Raw genomic sequence first — 25,891 nt, 5'->3', positions numbered from 1 at the left:
TTATAGTTTTTCTTCATTCCACCCACCCCTAGCTCCTGCTTTGTGTAACGTCTTGATGATGAAGAGTTCTGAAGGACTCAAAAGCTTTCCACACTTGTGTAACACTTTGGTTGGTGCCACTGAAGCTATTGCCCAACTGTGGATGGTTGGAGAAAGGGGAATACTGTTCACCAAGGTTTTCCTCAATTACGCAATTGAAAACAGGACTGCTGACTGATTAAGCAAACAACACACAATGAGTCAAAAGGGCAAGTATGAAAAAGGCTTGGAAATGAGAATTGAATGGCAAATGCTTGGAATTCCCAGCTGGGTTCCATAGGGAAATGCTTTGCTAAACCCTGGCACCCCAGGATGGCCTCCACTTCCACGGGACACTTGTCTCTCCAACAGCATAGGAAACGGTCTCATAATGAGCCAGATCATTGGTCCAGCTACCTCAATGCTGCCTGCACTAACTGGCAGCATCTCTCCAGGGAATAATATAACATGTAGTTAAACTATGGAACTCACTCCCACAGGAGGCAGTGGTGGCCACCAACTTGAATGGCTTCAAAAGAAGACTGGGCAAATTCATGGAGGAGAGGGCTATTGGTGCCAAGTAGCCATGATTGCTATGCTCTGCTGTGCTCGTGGAAAACAATCTTACTCGGCTACAAGTGATCGCCAAAGAAGAAAGCTCTGCCTTCATGTTTGGAGGCAGCAATGCTTCTGAATACCAGTTGCTGGAAACCACAGGAGGGGAGGGTTGTTATTGTGCTCAGGTCCTGCCTGCAGGTTTCCCTTTGGGACATCTGGGTGGCCTCTGTGAGAGCAGGATGCTGGACTATGATGGGCCTCTGACCCAAACCAGCAAGCTCTTCTTGGATTATTACAAATTCTTTCCCAACCCTGCCTGGAGATGCTGGGGGTTGTACTTCTGCAATACAAATAGAGTACTTGTATTGCCTTCTGCAATACAAAGCAGATGCTCTACCACTGAGCTATGGCAACTGTGAGATACTCCGGCTATTGCGCCATTATCTCCATGCAACTCTAAATAACTACAGAAGCCAAGGCTGTCTCTTGAGGCTTCAGGCAATAACAGGCATTTTTGACAGTAGCGATAGAGCTGCTGTTTAATGTGGCAGGCTGTTAAAAGAGCACCAAAGCCCTCTCTCCGCAGAGCAAGATTGAAGGGCCCCATCTGTTCCTCCCGTCCCTGCGACAGTCAAATCATTGTTTTGCATTCATGTATGCGAGCGAGATTGTACGGAATGTCCTTGAAAGACTATCAATTTGACTTTGGTTCTTTCTGCCTCCCCCCCCCCCCACCTCCCTCTTTCCTTCCAGTCTTCAGTTTCCAAAAGAACAACACACACACACACACAAAAGGAAAGAGGGAGAAGAGCAAGAGGGAGATGAAGGCAGTAAGAATTTCCACTTGCAGACAAACGGCATCTCGGGTTGCCAAGCCTCTCCTGGAGCTGGTGATAGAAACCATAAGGTTTTTTGGCCTGCAGATTCCTTTTGCTGCTCACTTTTGTTTTGCGGCCTACCGATAGGTGCAGTTATTTTAAAAAGAAGGGGGAATGTGTGTGTGTGTTACCCTCCCTCTCTCCCTCTGCTTTTTCCAAGGCACCATGGGAAGAAAAGCCTCGGCTATCAGCAAAAGGGTTCTTTTTCTCTCCTAATGTTCATACAGTGGCACCTCGGGTTAAGTACTTAATTCGTTCCGGAGGTCCGTTCTTAACCTGAAACTGTTCTTAACCTGAAGCACCACTTTAGCTAATGGGGCCTCCTGCTGCCGCCACGCCGCCGGAGCCCAATTTCTGTTCTTATCCTGAAGCAAAGTTCTTAACCTGAAGCACTATTTCTGGGTTAGCGGAGTGTGTAACCTGAAGCGTATGTAACCTGAAGTGTATGTAACCCAAGGTACCACTGTATTTGTAGATGGGCAAATCTGGGCATTCCACGCCTGCCTCTGCAACCCCACCCAACACACTGGGCTATCCTAATCTATCTGGCAGCTGTCTCCCTGCAGAAATGGGAGCCATGTAGCTCAGTGGGAGAGCATCTGCTTTGCATGCAGAAGGTGCCAGGTTCGATCCGCATTGGCATCTCCAGGTAAAAAAGACTGAGGTGTCAGGGTTGGGGATGAGCTCCCTTTCCCTATGAGGCCTGGAGAGACATTTGCAGAGACAACAGTGATGGGCCAGATGGGCCAATGATTTCACATATGGCAGGTCTGTGTAGGAAGAGGAAGATCCCAATGTCAATCCCCGGTAGGGCTAAGAAACACCCCCTGCCTGAAAACCTGGAGAGCTGCTGCCAGTTAGTGTAAACAATACTGACTCAGTATAAGGCGGCTTCCTATGTTCCTGTTTAAGTCAGCCCTTTATTCAGAACCATGAGAACTGGAATCTTACATTTTAGTTGAAGGAATATAGATGGAATATAAAAGGAATATAGATACAGCACTTGCTTTGCATACAAAAAGTTCCAAGTTCAGTTCCTTCAGGAAAGGCTAGGAGAGACTCTCTGCCTGAAACCTTGGAGAGTCACTGCCTGCCAGTGTAGTCAGTACTGAGCTAGAGGCACCAAAGGTAGGACTCCACATATAGCAACACGTGTGTGTGTGTGGACCTTTAGGACCTGCTGCTTATCAATGAAAGCAGCACTTTCAATTTCCTTTGCAATCTTTAACATGTTTCCCTTGCTGCCCTTCTCCTGTGGCCGATGGGGCAGCTGAAGCCACAGGAGACTGACTTCACCACAGTCACACTGTGAATCTGTGGCAGAGCCAGAATGCAAACCCAGGACTCCCAAATCAAAGTTCATCCTATCCCACTTGTGCACTTTTGGGAGGGGGGGCATTTTCAGTCCAAGGGCCACATTCATTTGTGAGCAACTTTCCAGGGGCCACATGCTAGTGGTGGGTAGAGCCAAAAGCAGTGAAATATCTATGGGAGCAGAAATCCTGGCACTTTTCGGCTCAAATTTCACCTCAGAACCTCAGCCTCAGCCATGAGCATGCAACACTAGTGTGGCATAATGGTTAGAGTGTCAGACTCGGACCTTGCAGGCGAGAGTTCAAATTCCCTCTCAGCCATGAAGCTCAATGGGTGACATTGGTCCAGTCACTGTCTCTTACTCTAATCTACCCCACAGGGTTCTTGTGAGGATAAAATGGAGAGGAGGCAGAACCATGTAAATCACTGTGAGCTCCTTGGAGGAAACATGGGATAGAAATGTAAGAATAAAAACAGTAACATTCCTACAGTAACAGTGTATAGCTTACGGCATGGGTAGGCAAACTAAGGCCCGGGGGCTGGATCCGGCCCAATCACCTTCTAAATCTGGCCCGCAGGCGTTCTGGGAATCAGTGTGTTTTTACATGAGTAGAATGTGTCCTTTTATTTAAAATGCATCTCTGGGTTATTTGTGAGGCATAGGAATTCATTCATATTCCCCCCCCCCAAAAAAAAAATATAGTCCGCCCCCCCATAAGGTCTGAGGGACAGTGGACCGGCCCCCTGCTGAAAAAGTTTGCTGACCTCTGGCTTACGGGTATTGCAAGCATTACAGAGAATATGTGTGAGGTGATGTGAATGCTTAAAAACGGAAAGTTTTGTTCTGGGTAGCACTGCCATGATGGCTGGGGCTGATGGGAGTTGTAGTTCAAAATATCTGGAGTTGCAGAGAAAGATTTATGAAGACAGAAGAAATTCTCAGATTCATTGGGGAGGCAGGTGTGAGAGGCTCTAATTCCAGGGACCTTAATGCAGTCTCAACAGAGCACCACGATCATCAGTACGGACTAGGGAAATTAAGTACCAGTGGAGGGGCATTCTCAAGGAGAGTATGAGCCTGCCTTTCCCTACTGCCCTGAAGCAACCCGCAACGGCAGTACAGGAAGGTACTGTTTGAGGATGAAGAGCAGAGAGGACTCCATGACACTAACCGTTTGATTCGTAGCTTCAGGACTCATCCCCGTTTTCCAGACAGCGAGGTCGAATGTGTACTCCACATCTGCTTCCAGTATGGATCGGGAAACAGTAACGACACCCCCTGTGGCAGTGAAGTTGAGCGCACACCCCGCAGATGAGCTCTGTTGCACATAAGGAAACAGGGAGGAGGATGGCAGAGGAGACATTCAAAACCTGCCTTAAAACAGAAGGTCAGTCCTGTCCTGAGGGTCTGAGACCAGAACCTGGGTATATGTCAAACTTCTTCCTGTTCTAGTACCCTCATCTTGTTAAAACAGGCTGCGCCAACCATGATGGGGCTGACTGGAGCTGATGGGAGCTGTACTCCAAAATCTTAAGGGCACCAGGTTGGCATGCCAAAGCAAAGAGGGGAAGTGAGTAAGAGTAAATGCAGCTTCCATGCCTACAAACGGCCTCCGACGGCCAAACTTTTGGGTTGCTTTTCTTGTAGGGCATACTTCAGGGCAAAATATGTATGCCGCCAAAACACAATTTTGGAACAGTCATGAAAGATAGCAAAATAAAGGTGGTGTGAACCAGGGCAGGTGAGTGTCCCTGCACAGTCCTGGGGCTCTGTTCCTAAAATTGGGCAAAGGAAGTCAAACATTTGAACCGAGGGTGTTTAATGGGAAAACACCACTGCAGTCTAATGAAAAAAACTTCTTCTTTGTGGGGTGGGAATCCAATGCACAGGTATAGGATAGGAAATACCTGGCTTGTCAGCAGAACAGGTGGATATCTGGATTGTAGCTGATCCCAAGCTGAACCTGAGACGGCAGTGTGATGTGACTGCCAAAAAGGCTAATCTGATTTGGGAGTTGGTTACTCAAATTATGGTTTCCAGTGCATAGGAATCAATCACCTAGGGATGAGGTGGGGGCTCTCCTTGATCTAACTGGATTTTCTGCATTGAGCAGTGGGGTTTAGATGACCTAATAAACCCCCACCCACTTGTATCTCTAGAATTCTATTTTAGGCCACATACATGCCATACATTTAAACTAAACTTTGTCTGCACCTCCCTCCCCCCCCCCCCACTGGGAACTGTAGTTTATCCCTCAAAGAGCTACACCCTCATCAACCTGAACAAACTACAACTCCTAATATTCTTTGGGGGGGAGGGAATATGCCTTAAATATATTGCGTCAATGCAGCCACAGTCTTGAGCTCAGCAAGCCTTAAGCCAAATTCAGCTACTGTGCCCCCCGCCCCAGTTGCCAATCCAAAAAGCAAAACACATCAAGGCAGAAAGCAGGGGGAGAATGGGGACATGGGGTCTCGGCTCACAATGCCCCTCCCCCTTCTCAAAGTACAGATCTCCTGCAGCACTAGTTCCAGACCAGGCTTCTAAGTCTTTAAAAGGTAAAGGTAAAGGTACCCCAGACCGTTAGGGCTCTGGGGTTGCAGCGCTCATCTCGCTCTATAGGCCGAGGAGCCGGTGTTTGTCCGCAGACAGCTTCCGGGCCATGTGGCCAGCATGACTAAGCCACTTCTGGAGAACCAGAGCAGCGCACGGAAATGCTGTTTACTTTCCCGCTGGAGCAGTACCTATTTATCTACTTGCATTCTGACGTGCTTTCGAACTGCTAGGTTGGCAGGTGCAGGGACCGAGCAATGGGAGCTCACCCGGTCGCGGGGATTCGAACCGCCGACCTTCTGATCGGCAAGCCCTAGGCTCTGTGGTTTAGACCACAGCGCTACCCACGTCTAAGTATTTAAAATGATGGAAATTACCCACAAGTGCACCCCCACCCAGCTGCTCCTTCACTCAAAGCCCAGGGTTTGCTTACCTTGGAGGAAGACATACAAGACCACTGATAATGCAACGGCGTCTGTTCCCAGTCTTCTAGGTTAGGGTCATATGATTTCTCCCCATCCAAGATCAGGTCTCGGGTGCTGGACCACACACGGTACGATCCTCCATCAATGATGGGCACCAGCTTGTTAGGAGTGACAGTCACATTTGCGAAAATGCTCTTGGACAGTGGTGTGTCTCCGAAAGAGACCAGGAACTTGAAGCAGTAGGTGCCCAGGTCGAGTGCCAGCTTGGGGATGACCAACTGCGGCCGGCTGACGTCCACGTTGGACAGGAGGACTTTGTCAGAGGCGCCCAGTTGCAGGCAGCTGGGGGCTTTGTAAATCTCCCACACGTACTTGGTCTGGTACCTAGTGCAGCCCCGCAAGTCAAGCTGGGCTTCCAAGTAATTCTTCTGCGACCGCTTCATGACCACTTGCCCAGGTAACGCCAACTCAGCTTCTGGTTCTTCGCATTCCAGCACCTGGACCGTGATGGTGATCTGGGCAATGGAGAAGCTGATGAGGTTGGAGGCATTCACTTCCACCAAGTAATCCCCATGCCTTAGGTAGGTATGGCTGGCGGATGGCACACTTGTCCTTTGAGCTGGAGAACCATCTCCAAAGTGCCACCAAAAGGCAACTTGCCTTGCGCTGGGCAGCACAGACACCTCAAACGTCGTTGTCCGGTTAGCAAAGGAGCTGACAGGCAGGAGAGAAAGTTGCATTATGATGTCTTGGACTTCTATCACGATGGTTATGTTTAGGCTGCCCAGACGGTTCCAAGCGGTGAGATGGATCTCCAGACGACCTGCAGCTTCCGGGATATAAGAGATGCTTTGGCCTTCCACGCGGACCTGGGAACGCCCGTGGTCTCCCTCCAAGGAGAGCTGCCACAAATATGATACCCGCGAGCCACTGTCAACCTCAGCTGTGAAGCGCCTCTCTATTCCAACAGGCATGCCTTGCTCACAGCAGTCCGTGACCTTCAAGCCATGGATGGCCTCCAGCACCACAATGAGGACTTCCGTGTAGTCCACACTGATGTGGTTCTCTGCAGTCACCCTTACTAAGTAATCTCCAACCTGGGTGAATGTATAGGTGAAGCTGGAAGAGTTGAGTGCCATGGAGTGGTTCCCGCCGACACTCATCTTATAGCTCACAGAGGAACCAGAAGCCATCCCAATGACAAAGTTGACCTCTTCCCCAGGCTCTAGCACCTCCTTGCCCACAGTGAGTTTTAGGCCCTGGATTGGGTCTTCCACGGTCACGCTGTGACAGGCCACATCCCAGCTGACATCGTTGGAAGCATTTAAGCAGACGGGGAAGACTCCAGGTGAGGGGAATGTCAAGGCCACTCTTTGCCCACATATGGTGGTGTTCAGCAGCTTCCAGGTCCATGCTACATCAGAACCCCTTTCCAGCTCCCCAGAGAAGTTTACCTCTGAGCCTGACTCAACATAACCAGTATAATTCAGCCTCACGGTCCTGATCCTCACTCCTATGATGGGCTCCTGAATGTACACCACAAGCGTTGCATTGGCAGAGCCAAATTTGTTCTCTGCCACAACGGTAACTGCTTTGGCACCAGGACTTGGGAAGGAATGTGTGATGGCAGAGGAGGCAGTTTGGAGAAAGAGACCATCCTCCAGGTACCAAATATACATCAATCCAGTCCCAGCAGTGACACTCGTACTTATGTTTACAGAAATGTTGACTGCAGCAGGGTTGGGGGAAGCGATGGGCTTCAAGACACCAACCTGCTCAATGAACTCCACTGTCTTGTTCACTGTTGAGCTCCCCAGCATATTTGTGGCTTTCAGGTGGATGACGTAGACCCCTGCTTCCAGGACAACCAGGGAGAAGGTCTTCCCTGCAGAAGTCTGCACAGGGTGGTTTTCCTTCAGGAGAGTCCAGTTGTAGGAGATGTTGGTGCCCTCCCTCACTGCCGCCTGCATCTGGAGCGTCTTGTTGGTGGGGAAGTAGGTGTCATCCATGAGGTCGCCACTGGCAATGTGAAGCCCTTCGATCTGCTCCAAGACGTAGATGAAGATGCTGTCCTGCAGGCACCCAATCTCGTTCTCTGCAGTCACGATCACATTGAACGTCCCAATTGAACGGAAAGTGTAGGAGATGGTGGAGTAGCCTGGGATGGGGGTGCACCTATCGCACAAGATCCAGGAGTACCGGATAGCAGTGCCAGCGAGGAGGGTAGCCGTGAAGCTCACAGAACCATTTAGAGGCACCACTGTCCTGCTGGCATTGATGGTCAGGCCTTGAAGGCGCCTCTTCACTGTCACATTAAGCCTTGCTTCACGGAAGCTCACATTGTTCCAGCCCGTCAGGGTGATGGCATAGGTGCCACTTTTGTTGTAGGAGTGGGTGATGAATTTCCCCAGCTGGCTCATGCCATCCCCAAAGTACCACAGATAGCTCACGTTGGTCCCGCTAGCGTTGGCAGAGAACAGGTAGACTTGGTTCAGTTCCAAAACCTTCGAGCCGTTGGACTCAATCCTGACGACCCCAACCGGCTCTTGGACTTCCACGAAGACTGAGTCGTTATTGAAAGATACGTTGTTGCAGACTGTCACTGTGACCAAGTAGACACCGGGGGCTTTGTAGGTGTAACTAACTTCCGTCCCACCAAACCGAGTGGATTCGTTTGTCCCAAAGTCCCAGAGGTAGCGATAGGGGTAAGGGGGTAAAGCGGTGACTTGGAACTTGCTTTCGTTGCCCAGTCTCACGAACTGCGGCCTTATGAACAGCGAGACGTTGGTGACCTCTGGCTCCACACAGACCTCGGTGTAATAATGAGCTTTGTTGACCTTGCTTGAGAGGACCAAAGAAAGGTGAAAGGTGCCACTGCGGGTGAAGTTGTGCCTCACCGTTGGGTCCCCATTCACGGTGACGTTGGAGGACCCATCTCCAAACGTCCAGTCAAAAAGGTAGTCCTCTGGGTTACCAGAAACATAGGCAGTAAGTTGTACATCGGGGTGCTCTGGGATACAAGTGGAAGGCTCAATCTTGAGAACCATCAGCACAAATATCCGGACAGGAACAGCTTGGGAAACGGAGTTGACTGGATTCGTTGCTGTGACGTTTACTGTGCAATTCATCTCCTTTAAATAGATGTGCATCACGGATGCCACGGAACTGTTCACCACGGTCCCGTCACCCATGTCGAATATCCACAGGATGCTGTCCCCTGTTTCCACGGAAGCGGTGATCTCTACTGGCGTGCGGAGCTCCATTGCTTCCTCCAGAACCACCTGCAACCCGCTAATCTCTTCAAAGACACGGTAACTCTGGAATGTTTCTACAGCACTAATGGTGTTGTTGGCTCTCAGGCTGACGTTGTACATCCCCTTGTTGCTGTAGGTGTGGACTATCGCCGGCAGGCTTTGCACAGAGGCCACAGAGCCATCCCCAAAATCCCAGGTGTAAGAGACCCCATAGCTAGAGGGCAGGGGGACAGCTTTGAAAGTGACAGGGCGATCAGCAACCAAGACATCTGCATCAACTTCCAGGGTCACTTCCATCAGGTAAGTATAGATGTGGACAGGAATCGTGTAGGTCAGGTTCTCAAATTCATTGGATACTAAAACACTCAGGATATATTCACCTGCATTTGTGACCAGGCCGGGGAGAAGGGGGCAGGGGGAGAGAGGGAGAAAGGGATGGAGGGAGAGGGAGAGAAATGAATAAGAACTTCCCACTCCTGTGGTTTCTCTCTTTGAACAATATGTGCATATTTGGTAGATGAAGGATAAGCAACTGTGAAATGGTTACTTTTGACGATGTTTCGATTTGCATCTTAATCATTTTTTTAATTTAAAAAATCTGTACTGTTTTTACTGCTCTGTTGCATGCTGCTCTGGGCACCTTTAGTTGGAAAGGCAGGGCAACAGCAACAATATTTCATTGCATTGCATTTCATGGAGAAGGGGAAATCTGTCAATTTCGGTTTCCCATTTTTCCAATCTTATGTTGTTATCCAGATCCGTTTGGAAACATTTCCACATCATGAAAATCCATCAGCATCTCAGTGCTAATTTCTCCCACTATACAAATCTTTCTATAAAATCTTGCCTAATATGCACATTTTTATATAACAATTTCCCCTAATACAACCAACTTTTGTATGCTGTTTTCAGTAACTGTACTTCAAAATTCAGAGGTGTGAATTTCTGAGGATGGCCGAGTTTCAGTTCTAATATTATTTCAGAAAGGATAAATTAGGTAAGGTTGCCATGAAGGGAGAACTGAATTGATTTTCTTCCCCATCCCCATCTTTCATGTCAGAGAGAGGACAGGACCGAATGAGGAACACCCAGCACTATCTTCCAGACTGTCTTCCAGGGTGGAATGAGAGAACAAATCAAGCAAAAGTACTTAATCTGAACCATTTGCTCTTAGAAACACAGAATCTGGAGCACATTGGTTTCACTTGCCACACAGAGCGTATGCAGATTTGAATGTTATCAGATAATTTCATTCTGCGTATTCATTCACTTATATCATTTGTGCTTGATGTTCAAAACATCATGCATACAAAACCTCATAAGAAGAACAAATAAAAACTTAAAATACAGCCAGATTAGCAGCAGGAGAAATCCTCTGAACTTAAGCAAGTTCCCAAGCATTCCCCAGAAGAGGCAGGTCTTGCAACTCCCTTCTAGAGGCCTGAGATGTGCTCTAACAGCCCTGAAAAGGCAATTATCAAGAAAAAGCTCCTGAGCTGGTCAGTCAAATGACAAACGCACTGGTTTTGGGTGACAATCCCTGTTGATTTGGGCCCATTTGTGTGCTAATAGTAGTCAGATACTTAGCTGTGATTCCTGCATTGTAGGAGGTCCATTGAAGGGACCTTTGGGTCCCTTCAAAGTCTACAGTTCTATGGCTATGATTTGCATCAACGCAGAAAGTAGAAACTGTCCTAAGCACACATCCCATTTACTCAATTGGCCATGGGGTTGCAAACGAAAAACAAAACAGAACACTTTTCTCACCTGATTCTTGGTAGGTATGCGATACATTATGCCCAATTACAACCTGATGGATGTTGGGGTCTGGCACGAGGAAAGACTCGTTATAGGGAGGCCTGAACTGGAAAGCAACACGGTCGCCGTCTCCGAAGTCCCACCTGCACAGCAGAAAAAGTAGTAAAACATGCAGTTGCTGACAGGTAACAGATCTCCCTGTGGAGATGGCACTCCCGAATCAGTGGCACATGCCCTTCTGACTTGCACTCTTTATAAAGACTTGAGGAATGAGATTATCACCCCTCTTTTATTGTCCATTCTGGGTTACCCAGCCACTGCCACAGCGTCCTTTTTCTTGGCAGATCAAGATGAGCAGGTGACAGCAAAGGTTGCAAGGTTTTTAGCTGGGGCAATCAGAATAAGATCCACCATTTGACTATTGATTCAAAATCCCAAAATGTATTTTATATAATTGACTTTTTATTTCTATTTTTTGTATATTGCATTGTTGTTTTATTCATTCAATTCAATGCAGTTGCAGGCAGGTAACAGAAAAGCTGGAAGGCCAACACAGCTGCCCAGTCCATGGAAAACCTGCTTCCCACCCCTGATGCATGGAGTGGAAACACTCCCCTGCGCAGCCCTTCTTTTTCATTCTGTTTTGTTCCAATCATACATCGGGAGAACTCACAGGAATGTGGCGTCCACAGCAGAGTCCACTGTAACCATGGCTGCCAGTTCCACAGTGCTGTTCTGAGGGACGAGGGGTGGGATCTCAGAGACCACCAGATCCTTCATCCTGTTCATCTTCTCCACAGTGATGTTGTAGTCCACAGTGACGTTGCTGACGTGGTTGGAGGCAGTGAGCTATAAGGGAAGTGGAAAGAAAGAAAAAGCTCTGGCACAGTATGGCACAGATATATAACCAAGGGGCATTTGCACCATGACATCCTTCAACATCTATTTCCCCCTCCTCTCCATCATCCGCTCTGGGAGAGAGAAACATGCTGGAAATCCTCACATGCTTTTACCCCTTCATTCCTCTCCTTGTTACCCAACACGTAAGAACATAAATGCAAAAGAACATAAAATCGTAAGAAGAACCTGCTAGACCAGGTCCAAAGGGGCCCATCTAGCCCAGCCTTCCTGTTCTCACAGTGGCCAACCAGATGCCCCAATGGGAAGCCCATAAGCAGGACCTAAGCAGAAGACCACTCTCCCCTCCTGTGGTTTCCAGCATTCAAAAGCACTGTTGCCTTCAACAGTGAAGGCAGAGCAAAGCCATCATGGCTAGTAGCCATTGATAGCAGCTGCCTGTGACTTACCGACAGCTTGTACACAGCCGGTGTCTGGTAAATAACGTGGAAGACATCGTTGTAGAAAGTGAAAGAGCGCTTATCGTCCACGGTCCACCGGAAGGTAACGTCCGATCCGGCATCCATCATGGGGACGTAACTCTGCAGTGGATGGGAACAGGCAGGCACGTTTAATGTTTAATAGGTTATTGTATTTTAATATTCTGTTGGAAGCCACCCAGAGTGGCTGGAGAAACCTAACCAGATAGGCAGGGTATAAATAATAAATTATTATTATTTCAGAGAAAAGTTTACATGTGACTTTCCACTTCAAATCATGACCATTATAAGAGCAGGGCCCCTGGCGAGTGGGCTCCATCATTCTCAAACCGCTTTTGTCAAAAAGCAGAGGAGAAGTTAACAGTATGTCGAACTCAGAAAGGGACGGATCTGACAATGATTAGCTGGGAAATGGTGCAACAGCCTTCCCCAGCCTGGTGGGCTCCAGATGTTTTGGACTGTAATGGCCACAGATACGCTGGCAGGGGCTGATGGGAGTTGTAGTACAAAATAGCAGTGTTGGCCAGGGTTAATACGAATTGTAGCACAAAACACTCAGGAAGGCTGAGTTAGAACACATAAGCATTTTAGTGCATATTTTCCTGAACATACACATTTTTGCAAACCACTTCCCTTCATATAATACATTTTAAGTTATTTTCACTAATATATGCATTTTTTTACACCCACACACCCACTTTTGTACACATATCTTGGCTGAAGCACTGCATTGCAAAATTCAGAAAAGTGCAAATTTCAAAGGATCAGTGCATTTCAGTTTGTGCATCGTTCCAGAAGGTGCAGAAGAGGCAGGGTGGTGCTTAAAGGAGAACCAAAGCAAATGTATCTCCTTACCCTACTTACCACACGGTTATTCAGCAAGACTCTGGTCTCTGGGTTTGGGGTTGCGCGGAGGCCTCGGATGGCATCCTCTGCTTTCACAGTGATGGTGATGTTCTGGGAGCTAACGGCGTTCTCTGCCCACAGCACTCGGGTGCTGGCATTTCCCCCGATGTTCTCCAACACGACGACTGAGAACCAGGTATCATTGGTGTCCCTGGTGCACTCAGGCACAAGTGGGATGACAGAAGGTGGGCAGCTCCTTCCAAAGGGAAAGCTCTGGCTCCCCGCGAACCATCCAGCAGTTGCGTTCACCCCAGAAGAGATTTTCACCACCAGCCAAGTGTGGTTGGTTTCCACGTAGATTCGGCCACCTTGCTCTGGAGGGTAAATGACGCGGAGGCCCGACACCGGAGAGACAGCCACGAAATCACAGGATAGGTTGGCGCTGAAGACTCCGTTCTCTACAGTGGCCCTCACGGCATACAGGCCAGGGCGGTCCACACCCAAATTCCCTTCCCCGATAATGGCTACTGTCTTTTCAGCAACAGAAAGGACCCTAAAGTAGCAGGTGGAGTCGTTATGCCAGCCACCGGCCTCAGGGTGCATGAGAGAGCCTGGCTCCCAGTCTGAAGAGTTCAGGGTGAAGTAACTCATCTGGTAAGATGGCACCTGGCTTGGGTGGCAAAGGATGAAGGCCCCAGGCCCTGCGTCATGCTGGATGCTCACGGTGTCATTTGGCCTGATGAAAGTGTCTTTGCTCCTGAAGTGCAACTGTGAAAGAGAAGTCACGGTCACTTCGATACTCCAAACCCAGCCCATTCTGTATGGGCCGCTGCAGGCCCCACCACCACCCTTGTACTGCAACTGTGAGTTGAATGTTGGGTGCAGGGGTTGGTTATGCTGGTCACACCCAACTGGGTACAGCAGGCTCAAAAGAACTCATTTATCTAAGACATTGTGCCCAAGTTTGCTTATTTCTTTCTTGCTCCCAATCCATTTTCCTTTTGTGATCCTAAGTCTGAGGTCTGGGCAGAGGCGGAGCTAGACGCTCTGGCACCTGGAGTGGTGCACATGCTGTGCACCCAGGGGCAGGGCTAGCCTCCCGTGGGGCGCGGCGATGTCACCCCCCTCAGGGATGACACCCAGGGCGGACCGCACCCCCTCCTCTTCCACCAGTGGGTCTGGGACTATCGTTTCCCCCCCTTTTTGTGATTTGTAAACCACTTTAGCAGCCCTTCTTGGTTAATGCACAGCATATTATTTCATTCCATCTGTTACATCTTCTCAACCAAATTGGTCAATAATGCAGCTATCTGCCCATACAAGCCTTCTGCTAACCAAGAACGCAGCCCAGGCTGCAACACATCAGAAGCAGTCAACAGGACAAAGCAAAACTAGTCAAGGTAGCGCTAACTACTGAGCCCAAACAGACCCTCAGAGGAAAGGAGGGGGGAAGCTGCCAGGATTAGAAACAGAGTCTAGCCAGAAGCAATTGAAACTCAGTACTGTATATCGGCTCCAGAAAATATTACTGAGTGACTTAATATGGCACAATGGTAGAAATATCCCGGATGCACTTTCGGTTCAAAACACTCACAAGGTACCGTGTGGAAGGGCCAGGTGGCAAGGTAAAAAGCGACTCTTTGAGTTCGCTCCTCCCTGACAGGTTTTCACAAGTGCGAGGAGAGGGGCTGGGCGAGCTGGTGGCAGAGTTGTTGGCACATGTCTCCGGATCACAGCAGTTTTGTAGCGGAAGGCATGTATTGGTCAAAGGGCACCACAGGAGCCCAAGCGCACACTCCATATCTGCCCACGTCCCATTCTCTTCCAAACCGGGTAACAGCTCCATGGTGTTCAGGACTTCCTTGCAGACTATGGGCAGGAAGGAGAAAAGGAGAAAACAGATAAATATTGCCTGAGCCTTGTCTGGGCTCCAGAGATACATTAATAATTTTATTTATTTAATCAAGAACATAATACTCCATAACATGTAAGATGTAAGAAACAGATGTAAAATATAGTTCAATGGAAATTAAAATGAAACACATGAAACCAAAAATCAAGGTACAAATTTGAGTTGTTGCATTCACAATATCTGGGAAGAATAATAATTATTGATATTGGGGGAGCAAAACACATCCTTTTCTGTTATGTTCTGCTTGTAAATATGTTGTCTGGGTTGGGTGGGTTGTCTTATGACATTCTTGTGTGACGCTGAAGGGTTACTAAGAGTTCCAAACAGTGGTGTAACAAAAGCTGAACAAAACAACAATGCTGGAACATTTGTGGTATGAAAAGTTACAGGATTTCAGCAGGAAGCTATGGGCATGCGATGATTGGAAAAGAAGCAGCATCTCTGCCCCCAAACCTTTGCAGATGCAAAGAGTATTGAAAGCTGGATTGTATATAACTATCCTGAGCACAAATAATCTTGAATAATGCACAATAAAAAGGGTGTCTGCCAGTCCCAAGAAAGCCCTGGTTTTCTGCTTCTCTGGAGGGTAGGACCTGAACCAGTGGATTCAAATTACAAGGAAGGAGATTCGGACTAAACATTAGAAAGAGCTGTTTGACAGTGGAACAGACTCCTTGGAAAGGTGGTGGACACTCCTTCATTCAAGGTTTTTTAAGAGAGGTCTGATTGCCATCGGTCAAAGAGTTTTTAGCTGAGATTCTTGCATTATAGGGGATTGACCCTTGGGGTACCTTCCAAGTCTACAATATTATGATTCCATAACGTTCCAATGCAATGCAGAAACTGGGGCATGAGACCAATTTCCTTCTTTTTGTACAAATATTTCAGATTCACATTAGCAAGACTTCCCAGCAAGCCACATAATGGCACCTCACCTTCTGTGAGTGCTGGGCGGTGCACTCGAAACTGGACTTGGACATCCCTCTTCAGTTCCTGAGTCACAAGCTCCAAGGCTACCAAATAACCCTCCTGCTGGAACGCCAAGCCGGGAAACATCACCGTCTGGAAAACACAACACTCAAAAGGTTCACAGAGCTGCAGGGTGCCTTAGCAGGGGAGATCTCAGCTGGAAGGGAACCACTAGCATTCCTCACCTCCACCGTTCCTGACGGGGCTGACAGCTCCTCGGTTTCCGTAGCATTGCTCGTGGCCACAGGAGTATCAAAGGTGGGAGTGCCCAGGTAAAAGTGCTCAGCATTTAAAAGGATCTCTGTTTAAAAGAAACAGGTAGGGAAGGAAGTTAGCCTCTATTCTTTTTTCTTATGGAGTGACATTAAGAGGAGCCTGTCAGATCAGCCCATCTAGTCCAGCATCGTGTTCTCACAGTGGCTGAACAGTTGCCTGTGGGAAACCTGCAAGCAGGACCCAAGACTAAGCACATAACATATATCAAGTTATGTTATATATTTGTTGCTATATTTTAAAAATCCCATTTTTATTTTTTTTAACTATCACAGCTATTGGGAAACAGAAGAATCAATTGGACGGAAGATGCGCCTACTTTGGACACCATCTAGTTATTTGGATACTTTCAATGGGAAAATGTACCTGGATGCATCTTCCAAAGTTATTATTAAATTCCTCCCCACAAGCCTTTGATGGACAAGCAGCCTTCTGATTCTGTAAAAAGCAAGCCTGCCCCAGGCAGCCGATGGGCAGAGCCTACTCTTCTGGCTCCTTATCCTTCCCTCCCAGCCGGAAAAAAACTAGGGTAAGTCACACAGAGCAGAAAGACTGCGAAGGATGAGAGAAATGATGCACAATGTGTTGTCCGGGTTGCAGAATTATTGGTGCAGAATTTTAATGTTAAGTACAGAACTCTGCCCACAAGCTGCCTCCAAGAGAGACCCTTCATGAAGCCACCCACCTTGCGGCTTGTGCTCGCAGACATAGCTGTGCTTGGCTGTGCAGAGGTCTGTGTTGCACTGGCCGGCCGGGCCCATCCGGACACAGTGGTCAGCATTGGACGGGTGAGGCTCTCCTGGGAGCCAGTTCTGACAGCTCTGCAGATTGAAGCCTTCCTCTCGCTGCAGAGGGCTGGGGCTTGCGTTGAACCCGATCCAGACATCCAAGCTCCTTTTGGGGGAAGAGAAAGTCCAGAATAGTATCAGGGAATCACAAGGCATTAAGCACGCCACCAGTGCATGCATGGAGGAGTTTGCAATCCGAATTCCAACACTGGAGGAGGCAAGAGCAGGGGTGCCAAAGGTAAGAAAGAGAACCTGCCTTATACAGAGTCCATCTAGCTCATTAATGTGTACACTGACTAGTAGCAGCTCTCCAGGGTTTCAGGTGGGGGTAATGTCCAGCCCTACCTGGAGATGCCATTGGGTACTGAACCCCAGACACCTTGCATGCAAATCAGATGCTCTACCACCTAAAAATAAAGCAAGCTTCTAGTCTTCATCATTCTGAATCAAGGGCTGATTTAAAGAGAAACATAGGAAGCTGCCTTACAGAGAGTCATACCCTTGATCCATCTAGCTCATTATTATCTACACTGATTGGCAGAGGCTCTCCAGGGTTTCAGGCAGGGAGGGGTCTTTCCCCAGCCCTACCTGGTGATGCTGGGGATTGAACCTGGGACCTTCTACATGCAAAGCAGATATTCTATCACTAAGCTATGGAGCTTTTCTAAAGAAGAATGGGAGGAAATGCTTAGGCTTCTGAGCAAGGTCAGTCAGTCAGTAGATTAAGCTGGAAGGGTCGTGCCAAAAGCTCCATGGAAACTGTGATTTACCACCCTTCCTAATAAATCTAACCAACATCTAACTTCTTGGTGCTGAAATGGGCTGTTGTTCTGAGCACTGGTAACTCTTGCATTGGACTAGCACAACAAATTGTACACGGGAGTGTCAACAACAGATTCTCAGTAATTCCCATTAGTTCAAAATGGAACTGTGGGGCTACCAACTGGAACTGGCTAGGAGGATCGCTTTTTCCAGTTTTCAAACAGCTGCAGTGGCTGCCCGTCTGTTTTCAAGCACAATTCATAGTGCAGATGTTTAAGGCCTTACACTGCTATATCAGTTGCTGGAAATGGCAGGAGAGGCGACTGCTCTTGTGCACGGGTCCTTCTTACAGGTGCATCTGATTGACCACCAAGAGAACAGAATGCTGGACTAAATGGGCCATTGGTCTGATTCAGCAGGTTATTCTTATGTTCTTATGCTTAGGAGCCGGGGACCTAAAGGACCACTTTCAACCTAACTGATCATCATCCAGGGCCCTCCTCCACGTCCCTCTGAAGTAGAGAGCGGGTGATAACTGGAGAGAAGGCTTTCTCAGTTGTGACACCTCATACGGCAGCCTTCCCCAACCTGGTGCCCTCCAGATGTTTGGCACAACTCCCACACAGCCTGAGCCTGCATGGCCATTTTGCCCTAGACAGCTTAAACTGTTACAGTGCTCTCTCTTCCAGTTAACGGAGGTTAAAAGACAGCAGGGTCCAAAAACACAGGAACAACCTTGGATAGAAGGGGTGGAGGCACTGAAGTGGATGTCTGCATGATTTAGCAGCAGCAGAAGCAAAGAGTGTGGCTGGAAGAAGATGTCACATTTTCGAAGCCTGACATTTCACGAGCACTGTGGACACATCTGGTTGGAATAACAACCCTTCTCACCATTGGGGACATTTCTCTCCCACTTGAATCTGCTCTGAAATTGCAGTCTCTGTTGTAATTCAGGGAGGCTGCTGAGAAATGTGCATTGTCCAGATGTACCGAAATCAGCCTCTGAGTACAGCAGCCTGCTGCTCCTTAGGAAAGCTTGGGGCTTGTAGGAGCAGCACTCCTCTTTGGGTGCCTTTGATGATCCACTGCTATGCGGCTCAGTTTCCATCGGACTGTGGGAAATGGAGCGAACCAGGACCCTGAAGCCACCAACTTTTGGCTCTGCCTCTCTAAATCACTCTGTTCCAGCTGGTCATTGCAATATCTTTGTAACTAAGAACTAAGTAACTGAGCTTCCATCTTTCCTCCTCCCTTCCAACTGCCTTTTCTTTTGTGTTGTGCCTTTTAAATTGTAACCCCAAGAGAAGGCATTGCTGCTGAGCCACTCTGGACAGCACCAGTTATTAGATAATCAGAGTAAAAGTATGCTTTTAGCTTGTTTATGTATTTGTGTTACTGTACTTTATTCTTGTTACGAATCACTTTGGGTGCTTTTTGTTGTTGTTGGAAGCAGTACATTTTCAATAAACCAGTACATTAATTCAACTATGACCAAGCCTCTTCCCATCTCCACCCCTGAAGTAGTGGGTGTCTTCCATAAGACAAGACGGCGTGGCTTAGCTTGCAAGAAGATAATAAGTGGTTCTCCTACCACTGAGGCTCTTTGCTGGTCATAGTAATAAATGAGGTCATTTCAAAAAAGAGCTTTTGCAGCGAAAAAACGGTGACAAAAATAACTTGGCCTTCCAAGCCAGTAGGGCGTGCTTTTTCTTCTTTTTAAGCTACAAAAATATGTCTAAAGAACAAGAAACCGACTGTGTTTTGCTCCTGAGCAATTGGCTTCACTTAGAGACTAGGAAACATCCAAGCCGCTGCCATCGCTGAAGGCCCAGGGAGATTTTCCTGTCCTAATTCCAGCTATGATCTAACTCTTAACTCATTCCCGCCCCCCTCAGAAAAACGACGAGATGGACTGCACCTCCCGCCTGCTGACCACTGGCTCAAGTGGGGGCTCTTTGGGCAAGTGTGTCAGTGGGCAGAAGGGATGGGCAAATCTATTCGCTTTGGCTGCTCTCCATTTCTCATTTCTCCAGTCTTAAATTTGGTTCTCCACATTTTCACGTCAGTTAGCTGATTATTATTTTTGAAAAGTCCTCATGACAAAATGCATCAGCATTTGGATGTGGATTTTTCCAAACACAAAAACTTTTGTATGCAACTTTCCCCTACTATGCATGTTTTTCCAAAGCATTTTCCCCTAGCAGAATGCATTTTTGCAGGCAAGTTTTATTAATTTGTGCATTTCCATGCACACTTTGCCCCCCCCCCCCATACATGCATTTTTGTACACGTCGCTTGGCTGGAAAACAGCATTGCAAAATGTGGAGAAGTGTAGATTTCGTTCACCTACCCTTTCGTAAAGTGTGGATTAGGTAGATTTGCCTTTAAATGCAAAGCAAATCAAATTTCTCCCTCACCCCAAGTGGGCACCTTCCCCACCAAGCACTTCCTTCCTTAAGCACTCAACACCTTGAGGAGAGGTGGGGGGGTGGGCTGAAGAAGAGGAACAGCAAGAAAAAGAGGAGAAAGACATCAGGCATTGCCTTGTTCTTATGTCTTCTGGGTCAGTACTTGTCGTTGTGCTCTACCTTGGATTTTGATATGAGTGGGTGGCATAAAAATATTTTTTATAAACAATTTTTTTTTAAGCATCAACGGAGGGAGGGAGAGAGAGAGAGATGGAGAGAGGGTTCTCTGGCTGCCACACAGGCTAATGGGAAACAGATTCCTTCGGCAGTTGCTTTCCCACAAGAAACTGAGTATGTGAAGGACCTTCCAAGAAAATGCTCAGTAGCTCCACCAATTCATCTTCTATCACTGAATTAGGAGCGGGGGGCGGAGGGGGCGGTTGGACGAACGGGAGGAGGAAACTTCATCAGCTTGGAATCCTTTGCGCCCTGTTTATCTAATAGAACGGATCAAATAAATACAGCAATACCAGGACGTAGATGACACTGGGACGCGGGGCGGGGGTGAGAGGGAAAGCAAGGCGCACGGCAGCTGGGAAGGAGCTCACCCCACCGCGCCCCATCCCCTCCCTTGGGGGGTTTCATTCCGCCTTCAGCCCATCCAGCAAAATAAAATAAAATACACAGCAACACCCCAGCCTGCACATGAATCGAAGAGGCAGTATCCAGCTACGTTCTACTCAGAGAAGTCCCACACAAATCAGCGTTCAATCCCACCAATTTCAACGGATCTGCCCAGAGCAGGACTAGCACTGGACATAACCCAAAGGCCAAGAGGGCAACTGGCCAGTGACTCTTAGTGACTCTACAACCAAAAGTTGGACGTATCAATAATCTCAGACTCCAGACCTGAAAAGAGCCCAAATCTGGGATCTAGAAGAAGGGCCAGTTGGGAAAATGGACTCGGGGCCAGGAGCTCCTTGAGCTGGAGAAAAAAGATTTATCAGGGTTGTGGCCTTCCCCCAACCTGGTGCCCTCCAGCTGTTTTGGACTGCAACTCCCATCAGCCCTAGCCAGCATGGCTCTTGAAACAAACCAGATGGGGTGCTGGCTGGGGGATGAAGAGAGTTGTAGTCCAAAGCAGCTGGAGGGCACCAGGCTGGGGAAGGCTGTGTTAAGGACTTTGAAGGGAATAAAACACAGATGTTCTCAGTCTTGTCTGTGAGGTATTTGAGCAGATGCCGGCTAGAGCCCAGTGCCGGAGGAAACTGGCTGTTTTTCCTCCCGACGGATGAATCGTGAACTACGTAATGAGAAGCAGTCAACAAAAGAAAGGACAGCTCCTCCAGGTGTCCTGTTTATTGAGCGTTAGTGCTGATTTGCTTGCACAAAGCTTGCACAAAGGTTAGATTATATCTGGCCTTTACTGAACCCTGATTTCAGGGGATTAAACTACAGTGGTATCTCGGGTTAAGTACTTAATTTGTTCCGGAGGTCCGTACTTAACCTGAAACTGTTCTTAATCAGAAGCACCACTTTAGCTAATGGGGCCTCCTGCTGCTGCCATGCCACCGGAGCACAATTTCTGTTCTCATCCTGAAGCAAAGCTCTTAACCTGAAGCACTATTTCTGGGTTAGCGGAGTCTGTAACCTGAAGCGTATGTAACCTGAAGTGTATATAACCCGAGGTACCATTGTATATGGAGATTTAGGTCCCTTCCAACTCTATGATTTATTTGCAGGGTGTTTCAATGCCTTACAATATATTATATGTTGTATGTTCACAAATTATTTGTTCACCCCACACTTTTCAATGCACTGGCCTGTCCTCCTTCTCTTTTTTTTAAGTGGCTCTGTGGCGCTAAATTCACTTGAATTACATAAACCTAGCTTTCCTGGTATGCACTTGAATCCTTCCTGCAAAACACTTTGACAGTCTTGAGACGCCCAAAGAAGGAAAGAAATAAAGAGGAATAAAGTAGAACGTCCTGTATCTTGGCAGTGTCTAGGAAGGCTCAACAGGAGCTGCCGATTCCACCCACTATGAGGTGGAGGCAGGATAGGTGCCAAATTGCAAAGGATTTGATTGAGCAGAGCCAAAGCAAATTGCACAGTCTTGAGAAAAGTTATGGTATAGCAATGTAGCCTTTAAAGTGACAGAGGGCTTTAGGTTGATGAAATCACGGAAAGGCAGGCCCAATGCAGAGGCGATGTTACTGACCTAAGATTGTGTCATGGGATCGTGTACTCTCTTCCCCTCCTCTAGGAGGAATTCGTTCAGTCTGGTTTTTTCAACAGACCGGCCCAACTTGATGGATCTGGAGCTTGCTCGATGACTGAAACTCCCAACACGTGATCAGATTTTGCACTCTTTCAGATTTTGCAGTGCGGTTTCAGAGCACAAAAAGTATGGCACTCTCCTCCACACACACATTTTTACAGTTAAATGCATATGAAACACATATTTCAAAGTAAAGAACAGAAAAAAGCATTGGAAAACACATCTTTTTAAGGAACGGGTTCAATAATAAACGTGGTATCACATGTATCTATGTGTACAATTCAAATGTGAACTTTACATGCATTCTTTCCAAACATCCAGACAAAACCGGATTGATCTATGCTTGAGCGCCAGCAAAAATGAAATGAGATGGGTGTAAGTTGATGCGTCCACCTCTACATTCCTCCCATAGTTTGCTTTAACCTTAGTAGGGTGGTACACCTGCACCAGCCCTAACTGTGGTTAACCATAGCACAGATGGCTCCTATTAACAGAGTGTGAACTTGGGATTCGAAGTGGATTTGCTACTTAAGACCAAAGGCCCATCTAGTCCAGCACCCCATTCTCAGAGTGGCCAGTCGGATGCCCCAATGGAAAGCCCCTAAGCAGGACCTAAGTGCAACATGACTCTCTGCACTTTTGATTCCTGGCAGTTGGCATTCAGTGGCATTTACTGCCTCTTGACACTAGAGATAGAACATACTTCTGGCAATGACAAGATAAGGTGTTAGCCACCAATGCAGCACATAATGCCACAAGCACAGCCATGATTAATACAAGGTGAAGGGATTTGCGGTGGAGAGAGAGCACGGTGTAATTCCATTGATTATTAAATGTGACATGGCATCTTGAATCTTAATGTGTTCTTTCCCCTGTCACCACCCCCCTGAACACAGATCTGCCAGACAGATTCAGCAGTGTCAGGACTCAAGCCTGCAATGCGTCTGTAGTACTTTGGGAGTCTGGCAATCAGTCTGAAAAGGAGAAGATGAAATAGTGCAATAAATTAATCATTTAAGAGGCTGGGAACAGGAGGAGATGCTCTTTATCAGTGGAAACAAAATTTAATGGGTTTTGGATGACTGACTGAAGAACACTCCTGCCGCAGGTCTAATTTGGTCCCTTGCTAAGAGCAGAATCTCATGTTCACAATCCTGCGCTTCCGGGTAGGTGTTTATCATGGGTGGATACTCCTCATGCAGCTATGTCTGTGTCTATGTAATCCATTAAGGGTGTTGGAAGTTGTTAGGAACCCTCTATCGCCCTCCCAGAGCTATAGTTCCCAGAGTTCCTGAGTTTAACAGAGGGCTTGACTGTTAAACTACTCTTGCAACTGTAGCCAGAGAATTTGGAGGGGAAGCCATGACTGTTTAAAGTGGTATCATAGTACCTTAAATGTATGATGCGAATGTGGACCTTAACAAAGCGGCCGCCAAGACCATATAACACCGGTCTTGAAAGACCTACACTGGCTCCCAGTACGTTTGCAAGCACAATTCAAAGTGTTGGAGCTGACCCTAAACGGCCTCTGTCCAGCACACACGAAGGAGCGTCTCCACCTCCATCGTTCTGCCCGGACACTGAGGTCCAGCGCTGAGGGCCTTCTGGCGGTTCTCTCGCTGCGAGAAGCCAAGTTACAGGGAACCAGGCAGAGGGCCTTCTTGGTAGTGGCACCCGCCCTGTGGAATGCCCTCCCACCAGATGTCAAAGAGAAAAACAACTACCAGACTTTTAGAAGACATCTGAAGGCAGCCCTGTTTAGGGAAGCTTTTAATGTTTAATAGATTATTGTATTTTAGTGTTCTGTTGGAAGCCGGCCAGAGTGGCTCGGGAAACCCAGCCAGATGGGCAGGGTATAAATAATAAATTATTTATTATTATTATTATTATTATTATTATTATTATTATTATTATTAATAACATCAACAAGTATCACTTTATTGCAGGTAATTAAAGAACCATCTATCTTTTAATCACTTACCTGGTGACGCGGGACACTAAGAAACTCTGGATCTGGGGGCTGCTGACGAAGGCCAGAGTACCGTTGCCATATTCCCAGCAATGCTGCTGAGCCTCTGGCCATTCTGCTTTCTCCGCCACCAGCCAATAGCAGTGGCTGTTGCCAGGGAAGACCACGCTATCCAAGGGGCACACTGGTTGGACCGCTGTGGAGGAAGCATCAACATGTCAATGTTCAGGCTGCTTCCTGGAAGCTCAAGGGTCAGACTCTTGTCTTTCCTGACCAAGCTATGGCAACAAAGTCATTGAAGAACCCCAGGGCAGCCAAGGCCAAAATGAAGAGCATTACCTTGCAAAGCTTTTAGCAAAAGTCACCTAAATAATGTCGATGAGTATAGGGAGAAAAGAAATCATGGTAACTCTCTACTGAGCAAAACTGGACAAAAACAATGTATAATTTGAGGAGAAAGTAATAGAGAGGTTTTGCCTTTGTTGCTCCAGGCCTTGTAGAGAGCAGGGAGACATTCAACCGAACACACAGAAGAGAAACCCCCTCACAAGTGGGCAGTCAATCAGGGCATGTGATATCTCAGGAAACAACAGGCCACTCTGCCTGGTTGCTAGGCCTGGTTGCTAGGCAACACCTCCACCCCCACCCTGCTCGTTGAATTTAACACTAACAGAAATAATTAACTAGGGGTTAATTACTTGATTAAATAAAATGTTGTTCTAAATTAAATGCTCATAAAAATACCTGTAAGTTGCAGTCCTTAATCTTTTCTAATAAATTCATTTAACTATACTATAAAATGGTGTGTACATATGCAGATAAATATTCACATGAATCAAACACACACTTTCCTATTTCTGTTCAATAAAATCATTGGTCTTTATTGCATTTCCTCAAGAAAATTATTTATGTCAAGATTGAAATTCCTGACATAATCACTCTCAAATCACAAGTTCTGTGCATCTCTTGTGTCTACCACATTTCACCGAAGTCTTATGGGAAACTAGAATTGGCAAAAACTGCCAGCTTATATATAATGGTTTGATGGGCTGCTCTGTAATATACAACAAATGTCTCCATAATATCCTGTCACCCCAAATATAAATTAACGTGGAATTTATCCAATTCACTTCTATATAATAAGCTTCTTTAGCACCCCAGGTGATCTAGTAGCTTGAATATGATTGGAAAGGGTGTAATTTCATGATATAGTCCATATTCTACAGGAGACAAATGTTATTGGGTTGTTGGGGGGGTATTTTATTATTATTATGTATTTTGTGATTGTATATTCTGATTTTATCCTGAGAACTGCAAGTACAGGGCGGTATACAAATTTAATAAATAAGTTACGTAAGTAAGTAAGTAAGTAAGTATTGTGGCTTGTATTTAACCCTAAGGCCACATTCACAGCCTACATTTAAAGTGGTATGCCACTTTAAACCATCATGGCTTCCCCCAAAGACTCTTTGGGTCTGTAGTTTGTTAAGGGTGCCAAGAGTTGTTAAGAGGCCCTATTTATTAATGACATTTATATCCCACCTTTCCTTCCAAGCAGCTCAAGGTGGTGTACATAGTTCCCCCTCA

At 47.1% G+C, this 25,891-nt stretch overlaps 1 protein-coding gene across 2 annotated transcripts in view; it reads right to left on the bottom strand.

Annotated features, from left to right (window-relative positions):
• Positions 1–25,891, bottom strand: part of PKD1 (polycystin 1, transient receptor potential channel interacting) — a 104,645-nt gene that overhangs the window by 33,785 nt on the left and 44,969 nt on the right. Inside the window, exons 6-16 of one of the 2 annotated variants that reach the window (XM_053365822.1) lie at positions 24,317–24,500; positions 16,782–16,990; positions 16,009–16,124; positions 15,790–15,916; positions 14,537–14,811; positions 12,952–13,710; positions 12,067–12,198; positions 11,433–11,608; positions 10,769–10,902; positions 5,756–9,381; positions 3,941–4,087 (exon numbers count right to left, since the gene is read on the bottom strand). In XM_053365822.1, the coding sequence (XP_053221797.1) occupies positions 3,941–4,087; positions 5,756–9,381; positions 10,769–10,902; positions 11,433–11,608; positions 12,067–12,198; positions 12,952–13,710; positions 14,537–14,811; positions 15,790–15,916; positions 16,009–16,124; positions 16,782–16,990; positions 24,317–24,500 (5,885 nt within the window). The remainder of the gene's footprint in view (positions 1–3,940; positions 4,088–5,755; positions 9,382–10,768; positions 10,903–11,432; positions 11,609–12,066; positions 12,199–12,951; positions 13,711–14,536; positions 14,812–15,789; positions 15,917–16,008; positions 16,125–16,781; positions 16,991–24,316; positions 24,501–25,891) is intronic. The other variant, XM_053365823.1, reaches the window with a different exon arrangement.

This window comes from Podarcis raffonei, chromosome 14 (genome assembly GCF_027172205.1).
Source record: "Podarcis raffonei isolate rPodRaf1 chromosome 14, rPodRaf1.pri, whole genome shotgun sequence".
Taxonomy (NCBI): domain Eukaryota; kingdom Metazoa; phylum Chordata; class Lepidosauria; order Squamata; family Lacertidae; genus Podarcis; species Podarcis raffonei.
Note: the sequence above shows the minus strand (reverse complement) of the source record. Positions and strands in the feature narration are given on the sequence as shown.